This window comes from Alligator mississippiensis, chromosome 4 (genome assembly GCF_030867095.1).
Source record: "Alligator mississippiensis isolate rAllMis1 chromosome 4, rAllMis1, whole genome shotgun sequence".
NCBI classification, from domain to species: Eukaryota; Metazoa; Chordata; order Crocodylia; family Alligatoridae; genus Alligator; species Alligator mississippiensis.
The window spans coordinates 184,523,862-184,544,332 of NC_081827.1; the positions used below are offsets into that span (position 1 = coordinate 184,523,862).

At 44.9% G+C, this 20,471-nt stretch overlaps 1 protein-coding gene across 2 annotated transcripts in view; it reads right to left on the reverse strand.

Annotated features, from left to right (window-relative positions):
- Nucleotides 1–19,953, reverse strand: part of TRPM8 (transient receptor potential cation channel subfamily M member 8) — a 129,005-nt gene extending 109,052 nt beyond the window's left edge. For both annotated transcript variants that reach the window (XM_014594398.3, XM_059727172.1), the window contains exons 1-3: nucleotides 19,844–19,953; nucleotides 12,671–12,744; nucleotides 1,852–2,008 (exon numbers count right to left, since the gene is read on the reverse strand). In XM_014594398.3, coding sequence (XP_014449884.2) covers nucleotides 1,852–2,008; nucleotides 12,671–12,744; nucleotides 19,844–19,942 — 330 coding nt within the window. In that variant the 5' untranslated portion in view covers nucleotides 19,943–19,953. The remainder of the gene's footprint in view (nucleotides 1–1,851; nucleotides 2,009–12,670; nucleotides 12,745–19,843) is intronic.
- Between the last annotated feature and the right edge of the window lie 518 nt (nucleotides 19,954–20,471).

A 20,471-nucleotide genomic window follows, 5' to 3' on the forward strand; every position in this document is an offset into this window, starting at 1 on the left:
CCATTAAAGGGGTAACCAACCAGGTCATGGGGGCTGAAGCTTTAAGGCACACTATCCCTGCCTTTTGCTGGGGTGGCACAAGCGCAGCATTTCCTAGAGGCCACCCTGCCACGGCCACCCCCACTGCACCATCCAACCCCAGCAAGGTGTAGTTTTAGGTCATGCCCAGAACCAATGGGCCCGCAGAGCCCTGTCCTAGAGCCTACCTATTTCGCTGCTCTCTTGTTGTGTCGTGTTACTCCAGGGCTGACCCTCATCCATCCTATATCTTCTCATGCCAGGTAACTCATCTCCCTATGGCCTTCAGGGGTTATCTAGGACTTCCTTTATATGTTCCCTGGTGTCCAGGCCCTCACCCCTCATCTGTAGTCCCTGCTACATTAGGGACCTTTGGCCAATATGGCCTTGGCCCCAGGTTGGGCCAGTCGGGCACTGGGCTGACCATTGCCAGGTTCCAACATCCCTCTATGGCCCACAATCTCCAGGGCCCCTTCTCAGAGTCATGGCCCTCTCCATGCTGCTCACCTCCTCATGCTCTAATCTACCTCCAAGCATAGGTACCCTAGGCTCGTGCTCTCTCACTCATGCTGATCTGTTCAGGCCAGAGCCGGGTTCAAGCTCCTCTCCTGCTCTCCCAGAGTGTCTCACCCTGGAAAACCCAGTTCTGGGCTGCCCCAGGTTCTATTCCCCTTGTTTTCACTGAGCCTTCTTCCGGCTGCTCAGGCAGCCACAGTCAGGCTCTCATTCTAGCTGCACCAGGCAGCATATCAGGCTGTAATTATCTTGGGCCTTCACTAAAAGGCCTAGCCCTTTTGGTGTAGCCTTCTCTATATTGAAGACCCCGTCCTGGGGTCCTCTGGAGCCTACTCCAGTACTCCCCTCTCTTTCTCAGGGAGGCAAACTTCCCCTCCTGCCTAGTGGGGAGTAGCAGCCAAGTCCAACTAGGCTACTTAGACCCTGATGGCCTCCACCTGGTAGGGTTTCCCAGACAACAAGGCTTTCCCTGAGCCTACTACTCAGATTTCAGAGGTATGCATGCCTGCAGCTGTCCTAGGACTGTATTCCTTCCAGGCTCTCCCAGCTACACCCCTTCCCAGGAAAGCTTCAACTGCTGCTGCTTGTCTCCAGAGCTCCCCAGTTGCAACTAGCAGCCCAGCTCCCTGGGTCTGGGCTTATACCCAAGCTGCCTAGCTCTCCTCCAATCAGGCTGCCTCTTAAAATCAGGTGACCACCTAAATGTGCCTGAGTGCACCTGTTGACTGCTGTGCAGGCTGCCAGCTCCCTTTAAAGTGGCAAGCACCCTTATGTCCTGCCACATACCCTATTCATAAAAAGGAAATTTCTCCTGGAAGACACTTCATAGGAAAAAAAAATCTCTAATAATTTCTATAATCAAAGTAATCTCAATATTACAAAGATCTTTTTTCCCCATATCCCAGATTTTCAAAACAAAATTATTTGCTTCTACCCTGCAAAAGAGTGTCATGTAAAATAACCTCAGGAAAAACAAACTTTTTTACAGAGTTTATTCACTTATATTTTTTCATCTAGAAATATTTTCCCCAGCTATATTAATTATGTAAATAAGCAGCTGTATAGCTAAGATAGCACCCCAGAGGTTTCCCCAGCTTCAGAAGTAATAACTGAAAGTTAAGCACTTTGAATTTGAAATCTGACTGCTCATTTAGATGTCAAGTCTGAGGTTCCTGTGTTTGAGTAATCTATGCCTTGTTTCCTTCCTGTGATTATTTTCCCTCCTTTACAATTGCATGAAATTTTATGAAGTGTAGTACAAAAAAGGGTCACTGGCCATTTTCAGAGGAAATGGAGTTAAAATATGTAGTCACTTACCTTTCCTTTTTTCCCCATATTTTCAAACTGAATGTCCCCAAAGGCATTAGTAGGGAGTTCCTTTGTGTGTTTCTTATAATTCCATTTCTCATTCTTATTGACCTCAGTGCCTTCTATATGCTGGCTTTGCAAATATCCACATTTACACATATTGTCCCTGGTAAAAAAAAAAAAAAAATGAAAAGGAAGAAGAAACAGTGACCAACAATTTATTAAAAAGTGGGAAGAACAGCAGCCTGCCCATAACAAACATTTATGCAACCACTATTGCTTGTGGAAATACAATTATTATATTGCAATTACCCTCACAGGAATAAAATACCTCTAAAAGGACTGCACTGTGAACAAATCTGAATCCTTAAGGAGCTTAGACAAAAAGGAGGAAAACAACTTCTACAACTGATGACTAAACAGCTAAAGGGAACTAACACAAATCAAGAGCTAATGTAGGTTCTCAGTATTTCTGTCTTGGACCTGCTCTGGAAACAAAGGGCAAACTGAGAGTAATACTTCTGAGAGAAGCCACAGCACAGTCCTCCAGCATCCCAAGATGTTTTGCTCCTGTCCCCTCTTTCCTCCAGGAGACTGTGAGTTGCTTGGGCTGGACTCTACTGCTCCAGCTCAGCAAAGAGCAGAACATACCCACTTCACAATCCCAACATTATGCTGTAGGAAAATACAAGCTGAGGTTGAACAGTCTGACTCAGCCTATCAGGGCTGCCCTGTACACTGCTGCCATCTGTTTCCAGAGTGAGGTAGTCTGTAGAGCACACTGAGATATGTGCACAGTAGGGCTGTGCAAAATGTCAGCAGCCGTTTCATTTCAGAGGTGTTTTGGGCCATTTCAGTGCCTGAAACACCAAATCTGAATTGAAACAGAAGACTCCCAAATAGCTCTGTAATTAATTGGAAAGCTCCAAAACATTTCAGAAATGTTTCAGAGAATTTTGGAGTTTTGGAGCCAGGCTTGCAGGGAAACAAAAACTAAGAAAAGGGAGGGGAAAGAGGCAGGGAAGGACTGCTCTGATATTGACATCTAGCTCCCAGTTTGATTCCCCAGCTCTCTGATCATTTCCCCAGATCTTCCCAGGGGGTGCAGGCCCCCGGATCTGCACACCAGGTTTCAGCAGGCTGCTGCTCAGTGCAGCCTGCACCGAGTGCCGGGAAGACTGCGGTGCTGCTGCTGACAGAGCTGGGGGAATGATCAGAGAGCTGGAGAATGAAACCGGGAGCTGGGGAATGTTCAGGTCCCTGAACATTCCGGTTCAATTCTCCAGCTCCCTGATCCTTCCCTCAGCTCTCTAATCACATCTCCCAGCATTTCCCGGGAGATGTGCACCTCCCACACTGCACCCGCGCTATTGGGCAGCTGCTGCGCAGGTACCAGACAGGGGGAGGTGATCCCCGCTGCCCCGTGCTGCATGGGGGGGCACTCCCACAAGTCGTCAGAGACCCCAGTCACCACCGCTGCAGTCAGTGAGAGAGAGCCTTTAAAAAAAAATAAAGCTCCGCACTCATCAGATGCGGAGCATGCAGGATGACCACAGGCTGGTGCTGCCAGCTGGGGCCAGTGCCAGCACCTGAGTCTGCCTGGCACAGCTCATGCTGAGTGCCAGGAAGAACCCAGTGCTGCTGCTGGCCCCAGCTGGCAGTGGCAGCCTGCTGTCATCCCACAAGCAGATCCAGTGTCCTGCGTCCCCCAGGAGGGCTGTGGGGCTGTACCAGACTCCTACCAGAGGGTGCAGGCCCCCAGATCTGCATGCAGGATGACAGCAGGCTGCCACTGCCAGCAAGTGGTACTTGTTTTACTTTGAACAGTTTGGGGTGCGGTTTCACAAAAATCCCTGCACCAATCTCCTTGAAACTTGGCAAACTTCATGCCCTCAGAAGGGGTTACTATCTCTGCAATTGTCATCTGAATCAGGCAAGAAATTACAAAGTTATAGTCATTTTCATGATTCCCCATTATAGCCTATGGCTGAAACACCAAAACAGTGTCAAAACTCCGAAACAGATTCGGCCAAATTGAAATGAGACAGTGATCTGAAACACTGAAAAGAATCACTGTCCCTCCAAAATGCCGAATCCAAAACCAAAATGAAACATAGCCATTTCACACAGCCCTAGTACACAGGTCCCCCTAAATCTTCCATTACCCCTGCTCTAGCTGTACTCCAAGTTCCCTGTTCTTCAGGGACCCAGCATTTGAATGTCTGTTCAGGGGTATGTTTTTCTACTAGGAAAACAAACCCAAGAGAATCCTCCTAGATCATTAGAATGTGCACATACAACAATGAGTGTCAGTACAACTGCATTTGCAAATCTCAAAGACTCAGATTAAGCAAGAACAAAAATCAAGCACCAAGCACACCACAACTCCAGCCTACCCTGCTTTATATGCATCCTTCTAACTTTTTCTGCATTTTGTTTGTATAATGTAGAACTTCACATCTGTCCCTTTTGTTTTACTTAAAGCCAGGTATATTAGTACCTTCACAGTCATTTTATTGACTACAGGGATCTGGGGGCTGGGCTCAAGGGACTGGGGGCTCAGGTAGTGTTTCTTCTGTGCTCCCTGTTGCGGCCATGGACCCAAGAGGGAAGGCTGTGTGAAAGAAGTAAACAGATGCCTCTGACAGTGGCGCTACCATGAAGGCTTCAGTTTCTTCGACCACAGCATGCACTTCAGAGAGAGGGGACTCTTGGGACAAGATGGCATCCACCTCGCGCAGAGAGGTAAGTCTCTGTTCTCAGCCAGGATGGCTGATCTACTAAACAGGGCTTCAAACTGACTTTGCTGGGCAACAGGGAAACTCCTAGTGGAGCATGCCTGGGGCCTGGCACACAGGAAAGTTCCCATGTGGAGGACACTAAGATAACTGTTTTTGAAAATGCTAATGGAACAGTTCTCCCACAGTGTCTCAGGAAATCAAGGGTGTCAGTTGGGGGCCTCAGCTGCCGGTATACCAATGCCAGGAGCATGGGGAATGAGCAGGAGGAGCTAGCTGTCTTGCTCTCTAGTGGGCAATATGACTTGGTAGCAATCACAGAGACCTGGTGGGACTCCTTGCATGATTGGAGCATAGCCATAGAGGGCTACACCCTGCACAGAAGGGACCAAGCAGGGAGAAAAGGCAAAGAGGTAGCTCTGTATGTGAAGGAGCAGTACACCTCTCTGGAGGCTGACATGGGCTCCACAGATAAGCAGCTTGAAACCCCCTGGGTCAAGCTTCAGGGTGGATGGGGTGGGGCAAGTGAGAGAGACCTCCAACTGTGGGCATTCACTACAGACCTCTGAATGAAGGGAAGGAGCTTGATCCAGAGTTCTCTAGTGCAGGAGGACTGGGCCCGATGATCTACAAGGTACCTTCCAGCCCCTAACAATCTATGAAACTATGAACTGACAGAGGTCATGCACGCAAGGAACTTGGTTGTCATGGGTGACTTCAATTACCTGGACACAGATTGGGAGGAACACTCAGATAGGTCAGATTGGTCATGTAGTGTCTTAACTGTAATCAAGGAGCTCTTTCTGACCCAGGAAGTGCAAGGACCAACCACAGGTACACTCTCCTAGGCTTGGCCTTGGTCAAAGGAGATGATCTGGTGTGTGGCTTGAACATTGAGTGTAGCCTGGGTGACAGCAACCATGAGCTCATCAGGTTCACTGTCCACTGCAAGGTTTACAAATCAACTAGCAGGATTCAAGTCCTGGACTTCAAAAATGCTGATTTCAACAGGCTCAAGGCAGTAGGAGAGGTGATGTGGGAGCAGGGACAGAAGTCTAATGGGGTGCACAAAGAGTGGTCATTCCTCAAAGACACGATCCTTGAAGCACAAAAGAAAACTGTTCCCATGAAGAGGAAAGGTAGCAGACGGGCTGGCAAGCTCTCCTAGCTCAATAGAGACATTACAGTCCTCTTGAAGAAAAAAAAAGAAGCTTACACATACTGGAAGCTAGGGATAGTCTTCAAGGAGAACTATACAACAGTGGTTTGCACTTGTAGGGAAATGATTAGGAAAGTTAAGGCAGTGACTGAGTGTAAGTTAGCCAAGGAAGTCAAGGACAATAAGAAGTCCTTCTTTAGTTATATAGGGAGCAGAAGGAAAACAAATAGAAGTGTGGGGCTTAACACCTTGGGACTGCTGGTAATGGACACTCTGGAAAAAAATGAACTCCTGAATGCCCACTTTGCTTCAATACTTCACCAGACCAAGGGGAAAGACAAGTGAGATATGGATCACAGGGAGCATGGTGGGAATGATAGCCTTCCCACTGTGGATGCTGAGCTGGTGCAAAACCAACTAGAAAATCTAGACATTTATAAGTCAGCAGGACCAGATGGACTTCACCCAAGAGTGCTGATAGAGCTGGCTGAGGTCATTGTGGAACCCCTGGCAAAGCTCCTTCAATAATCATGGCACACAGGGGAGATCCCTGAGGATTGGAAGAGGGTCAACATTGTGCCCATCTTCAAGAAGGGGAAGAGGGAAGACCCAGGCAATCCAGGCCAATCAGCCTAACCTCCATCCCAGGGAAAATCTTGGAAAAACTCATTAATCTGTGTGTGATACATCCGTTGAGGGTAAGATTCTGAATGACAGCCAGCATGGCTTTGTTGTGGGTAGGTCTTGTCTTACCAATCTCATTTCCTTCTACGAACAGGTCTCTCGCCACCTGGAGATGGGAGAGAAGGTCGACATTATATACCTAGACTTCCAAAAGGCTTTTGATCTAGTATCCCATGATATCCTTGTGGGAAAATTGGAAGATTGTGGACTTAACTGCTCAACAGTTCAGTGGGTGGAAAACTGGCTGCATGGTAGGACCCAGAAAGTTCTCATGAATGGATCTGTGACATCCTGGCGAGAAGTGGCCAGTGGTATCCCTCAAAGGTCCATGCTTGGACCAGTGCTTTTCAACACCTTTATCAATTATTTGAATTGAGGGTGAGGGTGAATTGAGTGAAGGTGAAAAGCTTGCTGGCCAAGTTTGCAGACGAAACAAAGTTTGGGGAAGCGTGGTCATGACACAACATAAGTTACAGATACAAGAAGACCTAGACAGGCTGGAGAGTTGGGCAGACCAGAACGAGATGAAATTCAATGCTCAGAAGTGTAAGGTGCTCCATCTGGGGGCAAACAATCCCAAACATACCTACAGACTTGGTGGTGACAGTTTGACTTGCACCACGGCTGAAAGGGACCTAGTGATAATGATCAACCATCGCATGAACATGGGCTAGCAGTGTGATGCTGTGGCCAGCAGGGCAAACAACATGCTGGCATGCATTAATCATTGCAGCTCATGCAAAACTAAGGAGGTGATACTCCCACTGTACACGGCACTGGCAAGACTGCAGCTGGAGTACTGTGTCCAGTTCTAGGCGCCACACTTCAGCAAGGACATGGAAAAACTTGAGCAGGTCCAGAGAAGAGCCACCCATATGATCAGGGACTTGCAAGATAAGCCATACAAGGAGAGGCTGAGGGACTTGGACCTCTTCAGCCTACAGAACAGAAGGCTGAGAGGGAACATGGTAGTGACTTACTGCTACATCAGGACAGTACATCAAGAACTCTGTGACCAGCTGTTCACCAGGGCATCCCTGGGGAAAACCAGGAGTGATGGATACAAACTCCTGGAAGGCCACTTCAGGCTCAATTCCAGGAATAACTCCTTCACAGTCAGGGTGTCCAGACTGGAATTAACTCCCTTCAGTGGTGTTTCCAGCCACCTACCCTGGAAATCCTCAAAAGGAGACTGGACAGTCACCTCACTGGGGTCACTTGACCCCAGTTGTCTTTTCCTGCTTAGTGCAGGGGGACTAGACCCGATGATCTACAAGGTCCCTTCCAGCCCCTAACAATCTATGAATCCATTGTTAATAGTATTATTGCAACACCTGGGAGCCACAAACATGGACCATTGTGCTAGACATTGCATAGCTACAAACACAACCATAGCTTGTTAACGCCATGATTATATTTTTCAAATCAGACTCCCCGTGCATCAAATGAAGTCAGCTTCAGCTTAAATGCATGTGTTATGAGGCGCAGTGACTTGAGATTCACAAAGACTGAATTGCAAGATCATCTCTCAACCTAATCAAGCATTTAGCACCTACACATTTTAGAAAAATGTCAGAAAGATACAGTGTGGGACTCCAATTAACTTCACTGGTGTCTTAGTAATTCCATACCTCAGATGGCCATCACTGAGGTCCAAACCTTCCCCAGAACTGTGCTACAAAAACTCAGGTTGTATTTTAGTGTGAAATATCCCTTATGGTTGTGAAGATCATCTGGAATAGATGAATCAAGAATAATTTAAGGCAGTGTTGCCTGCCTGAGTCTAAAAGAACAGTTCTGTTGTGTATGAACTGTTTCTTTTATTTTACCTCTGGCTTTGTGGACCAGGCATTCTTTAATACACTGTTATTTGCATTTCTGAACAAAGATTTTATGATCTTGCTACATCCAAAACCACCATTTTGTTCTGTGCATCTGCCCTGTTTATCCCTCTACAGTTCTCTATAGGGGAATGTTAATTGAGTTGTACTCTAATTCCCTGGACTGTTCCTGGGAAAGAGTACAGTAGTAGAAGATGAAACCATCTCTGCATCTGGGTGGATATAGAGATTTTGAGATGGATTACCTAGACATTTCAAGAGTAGACTTCCAAAGTGGACTGGATTATGCACAAATGCAACAGAAAAGCCCATCCTCAAATATACAGAAAATAAACAAATATTTGGTCCATATGCTTTATCAAAAATCAGGTAGAGTTGTACGTAGATAGAAATAAAATGCTTTCATGGTAATAACAATCATTGAAGCTGTCATGACATTCTAGCATTGCTGGAGCAGACATTGGTAATGCAAAGTACACAGAGTTTATGAAAGACTAAAAAAGGTTTTCTGTGAGTAACTGCAGTAAGTTATATGAACTGCTTTAGCAGGCTTCAGCCTGAGACCCATACACAGTGTTAACAGGCTACATGAGGCAAGGGCTCATTTGACATAATTATGCCTAAAAAAGCAGATGCTGGATTATGTAAGAGTGGCTTCCCACTGTTATTGTCATTGTAAAGTTCAGCAAAACTCTGCAAAAACAACAGACAAAACAAAATATATAAAATGAGGTCACAAATTTGCCTAGAGACCTTCATAATTAGCCTATAATATGAGAACACGTAAATGTGTGTGATATCATTAAGTAAAATTTCTTGAGAAAAGATATTTCACAGCAAGTCTATTTAGTGAGAGAATACTAATAAGTTTCTTAGCACCTCTGTTTCATTCATGAATATGAATCAGTTCTCTTACTCAAGAGACTGGCATGTGCTTTAGATGAACTTGTAAGGTTTCCATATTTTCTTGCTGAAACAAGACATCTACAAAAATCACTAGATCCAACGTTGTCCGAATAGCACGGTCTTGGACTCTGTTGGATGTGGGCCCGAAGGAAAGTCTGTCTGAGCCAGTAACAGATGAAAATAACATAGTTAGACTCCTAAGCCTGTCTGCATTGTACACAAAAAGGTACCCACAATGATCTATTGATTCAGCATTTTCTTGCTGCGTGCTTATTACAAAGTCAATATCTCCACTTGACGAGATTAGAGTGACTCTCTTGAGAGAAAATTATAAACAAGAAAACAAACTCACTATTAGAAAGCCTTCAGAAAAGCAGCTCTAGGGCATCTCCATGAAGCTATATAATCAAAACTAAAAACAAAGAAAGGAATAGTCTTCCCAGCACTACACAAGACTGATTTCAAGATTAATAGTTTGCATATGTGAAAATCCCCATATGCTGTGTGAATATTTAGCAGTAAGGTACTAATATTACATGGAAACTTAAGTGCATAGCACTTAAATATACATTGTGCCTACGGGATCCCCGACCATGGAAAAAGACCTGCTGTCCTCCACTGAATGAAACTTAGCTTCAGATCACCATTTTCCATCCACTATTCCCTAAAAAGAGATGTGAAGTTCTACAGAATGGAGAGGCAGCTCTAGCTTGGGCCTTCTTTCCCAAGGAGAATATGAAGAGAACTAGTTGGCCACCTAACCACTCTGTCTTACCTAGTAGGCAGGAAAGAACCCCAAGAAAAGACTTCTGTGAAGTAAAGAGAGAGCACACTGCAGAGGAAGAGCTCCCTTCTCTCACATACACAAACCCACTACCTGCCACACGTAAAAAAGAGCATGCAGTCCTTAGGCAAGCAGTGCTTTGTGCTCAAATCCTCACTTGTACATTTATGATTAATTTCCTTTGACTTTTATTTGCTTTCAGATAAACCAGGACAGTAAAATCTTAACACCCATCTTAACACCCATCAAACAGCGCTGTTACAGGAATGGGGTATTGTTTATTATCCACAATGATACTAATGGCCTCAATTTCCCTTTCATAAGGCCTTGTTCACTGAAAAATGATTGTACTATTTGAACTGAATTGATTTAAGCCTTCCAAGCCCCTAGAAAAGAAGCACTCCTAGTGTCCAAAAAACTGTTTTTATTTGTGTAGACAATTATCACAATATAATGCGATTAAACAATACGGCTAAACTTATCTTTGGATTTATACAACCTTTACTGAATCACGCATTTAGATATAAAAAGTTGGACCCCTAGCAAAAATAGTTAAATCAATACAGAACAGTGCACAAACCAGGACTAATGCCTTCACAAATGTTCCTTCTGAATTGTAACCAGTGTGGTAGTTCACCCACTCTCCTGGGAGATACTACAAGAGGAAAGGTGCTGTCACCATCCATTCCCCTGGGCATAAGAAATTAACTACCCCCTCACTCCCCAACCTTAATCAAAATAAGATGCTGGCTCCCCAGTGGGAGATGAAGGTGCTGGGAGGGGAAGGTGCTGGTAAGCAGCATGGCATAAAGAACAGTAGACAAGATGGCTGCTACTCCCTTATCCTCACCCCCTGGCCTCTTTGCCAATCAGCACAGAGGAGCAGAGCCACATAAAGGGCAGCCAGTAATCAAGATGGTAGCTGTCCCCTTGTCCCTCCCTCCGTCCCCCAGGTTCTTCATCAATCAGCACTGAGGGGTGAGATCACGTGAAGGCATCAGCAATCAAGATGGCAGCCAATCCCCCATCCCCCCTCCCCTCCCTGGGGCCTCTCTACCAATCAGCACTGTGGGGCAGGGGGTATGAGAAAATTGTTAAGTCCCTCCATGATTTAGGAAGACCCCTACCCATTGGATATTACAAACAGCTTAGTAGCAAAACAGTATTCTATCTGATCTATATGACGTGATGTCCAAGTTTGTTTTTTCTACATAACATTTTATATTATGCCAAACACTAGCACTCAGAGAGTCATGTATACCCAGGATATGCTCTATCCCTAAATCCCTATTTGTTTTCTCCTATCCTATTATCTTAGGGTGCTTGTACACATGGCAGGGGTATAGTCCTCAGTGTTTTATTCTATGCCCCCTAAATTGAAACAGTGTGTTTTTGACTGAAAGCCACCATTTCAAATTTTCCATCATGTTATAGTGAGAGCCCAATCCTTTTTTTTTTTTTTTTGGCAGAGCCGAAGCCTGCCCACGGCTGGGGGGCAAGCTGCCAGTGGGCCTAGTGGTCCCCAAGCTGCTGAGGACTCCATTCCTTCCCTCCACAGTGGAGGCACTCCCTGGGGCCACCTGAGTGGGCTGCTAGTGGGCCAGGTGTTTCCGTACTTCAGAGGGAGCACCTGGCCTGATCCAACTCTTCCCTGAGCCTACCCAAGGAGCAGCGCCTGGCAGACTTCTAGCAGGCAGGCTCAGAGAACAGTTGGATCAGGCCAGGTGCTCCTTCTAAGCTAGGACAGCACCCAGACTGCTAGTAGCCCACCTGGACAGCCTCAGGAGGTACCGCCACCATGGAGAGAAGGACCAGAGGCCAGGGGCCACTCAGCCCACCGGCCCCTCACCCTTGACCGTGGGAGTGGTGGGTAGGTTCCACCAGAAAGAAGAGGAGAATTAGGCCTCTCACCACTTCTGCCTTTTGCAGGCACCTACTGAAAGGGGCCCAATCCTTTTTTTCTGTGAAGCCTGCCCACCTCTCCTATGGTCAGGGGGCAAGCTGACAGCTGCAACACATCATTGCAAACTAAACTACATCCAGATTGTATTTTAGTTTGCAATGATGCAAACTTATCTAAAGCCCCCAAAACTGGAGCCCATGTAATGTGTGATGCCATTAAGCCACACAAATGACATTTTCATCCTGTGTACAAGTGCCCTGAAGCTGTATGTGCTAAAGGTATGTGAGTGTGTCAGCTCTGAGGTCTCTTGTTCTGCAATGCTCCACTTTCCAGGTGGCTGCAGAGAGACCTGTTATTTCAGAGCCATCAGGTCCAGTGAAACAAAAGGAAGATATCTGCGGGTTAGGAACCACTAACCCATTTGTAGAAAATCTCTAGAAACAGGACTGTAGGATCCAAGATCATTAATCAGTTTTTTTCCAAACAGGAACCAGAGTAGAAAAAGGCCAGCACCTTCCTCCTAGCAACTGGAAAAAATCTGCCATTCCATCCTATTAAGTGTGCATCATGGTTTGCTTTTGATTACACCAGGAACAGTGGGAGGAAAGTTATTTGGACTTTACAGGACAGGAAGAAAAGCCAGAAGAGATTTGTGGAAAGAAAACATGAGTTTGGTGATGCACAAGAAATAATGGCATTGGCCACCTCTCAAAAATCTTAACATTGGCCTTGACTGTCACATTATTTAATATTGTTCCTGATCTAAATTATCTTTGGCTTCCAGAAAAAACAATATAGGAAATAGTTACTTACATGGACTTTGTATCTTTTGTGAAGACAACACATTCTCTCCTTTTAAAATTTTCCTGAATGAAGTTGGCCAAATCCTTTAAGAGAAAGAAAGATAGGCTGTGTTACCCCTGTGATTTAACAATATGGCACACTATTCAACTTTACTGCAGGTGCCTTGAATAAGGACTTAAATAAAACTTCAGTGAGTTCTCTTTTTTTTCAGTTCTACATGCAGAAAACTACCAGTACAGAACTAAATTGTTAGTTGAACACCTATTAAGAACAGAAATATTAAAACAGGAACTTGGAAACATAATTTAACCTGAATAATTTTCAGCAACTCCTATTAAGCCTTATCTATATCAAGAAAAGTCATGTTTTTAAAATGTGCTGGACAACAAAGCACATGGCTCTTGTGTTTTTCTCTCAACTATTTGTTGACCTTATGAAGAACCATTGTTAATCTCTGTTTCTCTCCCAACACTATGGTTGTTGTAGCACAGCACAACTATACAGTCATTATCCAATATTTAATACAATATGTTTCATGAAGCAGGCATCCCAATGCTGCATTCATAAGTTAGAGAACAATCCCAGTTGTGCTACATGTACATTACCACAATCTTAAAAGCACTTACTGTTGACATGGCTTAATATAGCAGTTACAAAAGTTTTCCAGTCACATCCCCTTTTACATGGTAACAGTTCTCCCATTGCCACCAATTAGCACAAATCAGGACTTTAATGTACCTCGGCTGTCCTAAGGTAACTGTCCCTTGTGCACATTAGACTTAGGGCAGTTTACCCAAGAATGAAACAGAAGATGACTGCCCTGGTTCGGTATTAATTTACTATAGCATAATTTCAGGCACACAAATAATGGTGGCAGAGCAGCTGGGACATGGCAAGTCCCCATTCCTATTAATTGCAGGCAAACAAACTGTCCCTGTGCCCATAGTTTCCACATGGTAACCTGCAGAAACCAGTGAGAGCTAGTTTACAGGACAACTAACAGCTAGTGTGTTGGGACACCTCAGTGAAGAAAGAGCACTCTCTCCACCAAATTCAGTGAGTTGGGCTTGGTGGTGTTGGGTCTGTTTGGTGCCATTTGGACATGATGGGATCTGTGTAGGAAATGACAATTTTGAGTGTACCCCCAAGGCTTTTGCTGAACAGGAGATCGAAGGTCTCTTGCCTCTTATTCCTGCTGAGACTATTTAGGATGAGAGGTTGCCCTAGGCTACAAAAACCTAAACAGCCAACAACCACTGAGAGGAGAGAAGAAAAAAAAAAAGAAATAAAATACAAATGTGTGTGCGTGTATGTGTATATCTGGTAGGACTATGCGAAGCTTTGGGTCGTGATTCGATTCAGAGGAGATCTGGCCTGATTCAGTGGCCAAATCTCCAAACCAAATCGAATCGGGGACCAATGAAAAGGTCCGAATCCATTCAAAGCTCTCTGAATCTTCAGAAAAGATTCAGAGAGCTTTGATGATTTGGACAGTCCCCAGTGGCTGCAGCAGGGAGCTGCAGCCGGACTCGGAGCTGGTAAGTACTAGAGGTGGGAGAAAGGGGCTGGGGGAAGGAACCATGGGGGGGGCCTCTGCCATGCCCCCGCGACCCCCGCCCACTCCCCCCCGACCCTTACCCACTCCCCAAGCCCGCCATGGCTGCCCCACCTGCCCCAGCTCCCAGTGCTTTAAAAAAAAGGCCCACTCACTGGGTGCTGCTGGACAGGGGGGCAATTCCTGCTGCCCCCCTCTGCCCCATGCTGCATGGGAGGCTCTGCCACAAGCCCCCCAACCCCCCATTCACTCCCCCAGCCCCATCCATGGCTGCCCCACCTGCCCAGCACCGGCCCTTTAAGAAAAAAAAACAAAAACAAGAAAAACCCCAGGACTCACCACTCTTGCAGAGGCCTTGGGGCTTTGTGGGGCTCATGCAGAGCCCCCCACATGGTGTGGGGCAGCAGGGATCACCCCCCGCCGGCAGGAACAGTGAGTCCTGGGATTTTTGTGTTTGTTCTTTTCTTAAAGGGCCAGAACCGTGGCGGGTGGGGCATCCAGGGCAGGACTGGGGAAGCGGGGTGGGCATTGGGGGACTCATGAAGAGCCCCCCACGCAGCATCGGGCAGTGGGGATCGCCCCCCTGCTCAGAAGCCCCCACTGACTCAGGGCTTTTTTTCCCCACAAAGTGCCAGGAGCTGGGGTGAGTGGGGCAGCCATTGCCAGGCTGGGGAAGCATGTTGGGGATGGGCCTGGGTAATTTGGAGATTCTGCAGAAGCCAAATCTCCGAATCAGATTCGGCCAAATCAATGCGTTGTAGCGATTCCAATCACCGAATCGAATCACTGTCCCCCGAATCGGCTGAATCTGAAGCAAATACTAGCCACTTTGCACAGGCCTAATATCTGGATGTACATGTATACACACACACACGCAAATGTGCATGCACACACACACATATGAGGAACAGATGATGACAACTGTAACATCTATGGAGAAGTTTCCAAGACTGACAGGGAAAGTGAGGGTAATGGGATATACAACATCCTTGAACAGGTTCCTAATGCCAGCTTCATATACCTGAAGTATCTCTTGAGGCTGCTCATGGAGAGAAGATGATCAGCGGGTTGGTAATGCTGCTGAAGGCAATGATGGAGTTCAAACAATATAGGAAGCAAGTGATGGAAATAAGGAGTGGTGAAGCTGTACATATGAGAAGCCTCTGATACCAACCAAAATAGAGTAGGGGAAACCTATGAGGGCATGTGAATATAGGGAAGTGGCAGAGGAAATAAGTAGCTGTTGAAGTTGAAACAGAACTGAAGAATCAGTCTGACATGCTGATAAATGAAAAGCAATAGGCAAGATGAGATATTGATATGGCACAGAAGAAGAGAAGAGCATCCAGTTTGAAAAGAGAGGATGAGAGGATGGAGCCAACTCTGGCATAAAGAGCAATATCATGCGCTTAGGGATCAATAACAGGGACTTTGACTATAAGATGGGGACTCATCAGCTGAGAGAAATGAAGAAGTGTAAAACTTGGGTGTACTGGTTGATCGTAATATGAATGTGGGCTACCAGCATGATGTGGTGATGTAAAAGGTCAATGGAATTTTGGAGTATACTAGACTGGATGGATTCAGTAGAGACAAAGAAATCCGACTAACCTTGTGCATAACATTGACAAGATACCACTTAGCATACTGGACGTAGTTTTGTTCACAAGTATTCACGAAAGATGAGATTAAAATACAACAGATACAAGGGAGAACCACTGAGATGGTTAAGGGAGCTAAGACTGTCTTAGAAAGGAAGATTAAAGAAACTTGGCTTGTTTACCTTAACAAAACAAAGATTGAAAGGGGATATAATAATTTTTACAAATACATTCACAGAGTGAATATCAGAGGAGAAGAAGAGCCATTTACATTGGAAGATACTACTGGCACAAAAAGCAAATGGTTCCCAGTTGGTTATGAACAAATTTAGATTTGAATTCTTCTTGTAATTACCAAATTATCAGAAGCGTAAGGTTTTGGAACGGTTTTCAAAGCAAGGTAGTGGAGATGAAGAACATGAATTGCTTTAAGATCAAACTGAATAAGTTAATGGAAGGAACAGAATGATAGGTAAGGGAGTTCTTGGTTCAACAATCATCCTAATGTGACATGTGGATTCAAGTATTAGCAATGCCCAGGTTGGAATATAGAAAATAAACTCTTTCGCTGTTTGATAGTTGCCAAGCAACCCATGTTTGTCCATGGTTTCCTGCAAGGATCAAGAATTGTATTTCTCTCGAGTGCTTTTTTGGGTTCCAGTACAGTACATTGTTGTTTTTATTGGTTGAGAGGGTGTTTTTTTACCTCTTCTTTTGAAGCACTGGATAACAGTCACAGCTCTGAGATGCTCCAGTGCTCCTGCTGGGAAACTTCTCATACACCTGGCAAGACGGTGTTGTTGTTCTGCCCAGAACCAAACAGGTTGCCAAATTTGGAACCAGGAAGGATTTTTTCCCCCAGATAAGGCCAATAAGGCCAATAAGGGTTTTTGTCTTCCTCTGTAGCATGGGGTTTGGTCTTCTTCCTAGGATCCGCTGAGAATTTACTAAGCAACTACCTTTCTGCCATTGCAGTGGTAAGGTTTTGGCAGTGCCTTTCTCTCCCTCTGTGGCATATTATAGGGTATTGTTGGGTCACTTCAGTGGAGAGGGGTGTGCCTTCACACCTGACAGCTTTTCGCTGGTCTTTTTCCCCCGCACATAGTATCCTTTCAGCTGGCTCGGGGTGGATCTCCCTCTCGCTCTCTCCCTTATTCCTGCCTGCCACAACTTTTTTTGTTTGATGGTTCTTGAAGATGTAAAGGAAGGGGGAGAGAGGGAGGGGTTGATGCCATCGCCCAACTGGCACCGGTTGCTGGTTCACGCTAGGATCTCTGCACCGGCGGAAAAGAAAAAAAAAAAGAACGTCAAATGAACTGAGGAACTGAAAAGAAAATGGATTGAACCAGCAGGGTCCCTCTCTGGGTTTTTCGGGGCCCAGACAACTCCTTTTATTCAATCTATCTTCTCACAGACGGCTGAGCCTTCCCCCTTGGGATGGATTGTGTCTCTTCTTTACTTATATTGCTGCCACACCTGGCTTGATTGTTTTCGGGAGGCAGTTAATCAGGGCAAGGCATACCTGGAGGGGGAGCATCCGCTTCTTTCTCTCTCTTCCTAGTAGATTCTTGCCACATTTGGTGCCGATTAAATGCCGGAGGAGAGCAACTTGATATCCCCACAAGGGAGAGAGAAAACAAACCAGAGGGAACCGGGCTGGGACAGAGGCAAACCCCGTGGCTCTTATTCCTCTACCTTCATTGCCGGTGTATCCGGCTTGATTAGGGAGCGACAGTGATTAATTAACAAAAAGAACATTGAGCCAAGGGAGAGAGTGTCCGCATTCTTTTACTCTCTCCCTCCCTTGGATGAGGGCTCCTCCGAGCCCACGAGCCTACCGGTCTCTTCCTTGCTCCTGGAGTTTCAGTCTCAAGTGGGATGTGGCTATCCTTCACTCTGCCTGCCAGCTTCCAGTTTCACTCTCCCCACTCTGGCCCTCTGCCCGGCCCCCGATATTGCTCCGGCCAGTGCGATCCCCCAATCCACTTCACCTGGCAAGGTGTTAAAGCGGATCGGGTATGTGCCAGCAGCTCCCACTGTAGCGCGGAGACTTTATTCGTGGAGGCCTCAAGCTCATAGCCAGGAGGATGCATCAGGTGAGTATCCCCTGTTCTTTCACAGGTATTCTTGGTATTTCTGGTTTTGTGCCTTTATTTGTAGTGTATAAGGAACCAGGGTAGATGATTTTCAGGAATCTTTGAGTAAATGGTTGCCTGTGAACACAGGGAACTGGTTTAAGGGGCCCAGGAGGCCACTTCTAGTTGAGTCATGGTAAAGCCCTACCCCTGTTAATGAAGGAGAAAAAAGTAGAATTGACAACATTTCTTTAAAATGCCCTTTTCCCCCTGTATAAATGCAACTGAAATCTCCTTCTGTAGGAGCTAATTGAATGCAGTATCAGGCATCCCAGCAAAAGAGTTTCACTAGTAGGATAGAACTGAGGTTTCACAGTTGAATCCAGAGTTTCCAAGTTGCTTGAAGGATGTTTCTAATCATTTCCTTAATTGCCTAATGAATAATAAAACTCTACTTAATTAAATACCAGAAGTTTTCAGTATTGCAGTAGAATTTCCTTTGGAATGACAGGAGGTTGCTGTCATTTTTTGGTTGCTGTATGTTCAAGCCAATCAAATCTACCAAAGCATAAATACAAGCTGCATTTTACAAACTGCCATATTTTCTCACATATCCCACACCCAAAATGAGACATGCACCTTGTTTTGGGGAAGGCAGAATGAAGAAGAAAATATTTTTCCATAGGTATGGCCATATAAAACAGGGACAGAGCCTAATTTACAGCTCACTCAGCCTTCCTTTCACAGCTAAATTGTCAGCACCTCTTACCGGCTCAGCCAAAACCTGAAACTATCTGCTGCAGGTGATATGACTCTATGAGCAGATCTAGGATTTTGAAAAAAAATAAAAAAATAATATTCAGGGCTGTGAGATAGGAGAGAGAGGTGTAGATAATAGACAGCAAAATTCCATAAAGATAACTTGATTAGTGGAACATCAAGACTATTAAAAAGGAGAGTGTCATTAAGAACTGTTGAGTGAAGAGAAATTAGCAGGAATCAGGTAGATTATAATAAGACACAAAGTCAAGGGACTCCCTCAGCACTGCCTGAATAGAAATGCTACTGCTGCTGCTAGGGAGTTGTCTTTAAAATTTGTGTGACATAAGAATCAAAGTAGGGTGTGACTGTACCACTGTACCCCCCTGTCTTTGCTGAACTCCACTGCCTCCTCCATGCAGCTGCTGGAGGAAAAAGAAAGAAAAGAAGCAGCATCATACCCGTCATACACTATCTGCATGCTTCTATTCTGGAAAGAAAAATCAGCTGTGTCAGGTAAGACACATATCCTAATTTTGGAAGGCTAATTTGGGGGGAAAGTGACTGTGGTATCCAAGTAACTATAGTAATACATCAAACAAAAATTCACCAATCTGATCATGTGAAAAATGTGTAGGTTATGGGAAGCTCCCAAAATTCACACATTGGGCCCATGAGTAGCCCATGGCATCTTTTGTTGAAAAGACTGTTGAACACTAGTTCTTATTTACAGCCATCTAACTTGTAAATGTTATGTTCAAGACTGCATTTTTCCTAGCATGAAGGAAACACTCCCAGAATCTAAACAGCAATATGGGGTAAATGCTTTAGTCATGTATTTCTGGAGACCACAATTCAAATTAGATCATGACCAGTGACGACAGAATTTTGCCTGTAAATGAAGTTTACCCATACAAGTCAGAAACATTCACTTGGTATTCTTGCAGCAAGAACTGTCATAAAAAAAACTTTTAAAAGCATATGCTAGCATTCTGACACATCCACTGAATATACTACCATTTATTATACCTTTAAAGGCCTTTAGCTATAAAAATACAATACTATTTTTTTTAAGTTCTGCAAGTTACTTATACATCTCTCTCTGCCATCTGTGTACAATAGTATCCTCATCAGTGTGCTTTGATTCCCAGGGAGAGCACACCAAAGTGCCAGGGAAATGAGTTCTACTTACACTATCATTGTATGATACGTCTGTGCTTCGAGACATACTGGAGTAAAGGAGTTTGGAACTCTCAAAGGTTCCATTTCTTCTGTTCCTCATGGCACTCATACAGACCTGAAACAGTCTAGAAGAAGGAATTTGGCATTTTATTTATCAGCTTTAATTATTTTCTTCAACAGACAAGAAATATCAGACAGTGCTTTGGGTACCAATCAAATCCTGTATTAAAGACTTAGTTCTATTATTTTTCATTCTTAGATATTAAATATAATATCCAAAAAGACAAAATAATCCTTTCGTTTATTTTTCCATAACTTTGGACCTTTTGACAAAAGGAACATATCTTCTACTCCAAGCTGTATGAAGAAATTTAATAAAGCAACTAACATGTAGAAAATCTAATTGATACTGGAGCATCACTAGTAACTGTAGATAAGCTCCACAAGGTTGTAGAGGAAGGAGTTATTCCCATTTTATACACAGGGAAGTGAAGCACAGAAATAAGCTTGTCCAACATCACCTAAGAATAAGGTGACCATACATCCTAGTTTGGCCAGGACAGTTATGGATTTCAGTTGCTGTCCTGGCTGTCCAGTGAAAGTTAAAATGAGCATCCTGGGTGTAGGGCACAGAGGAG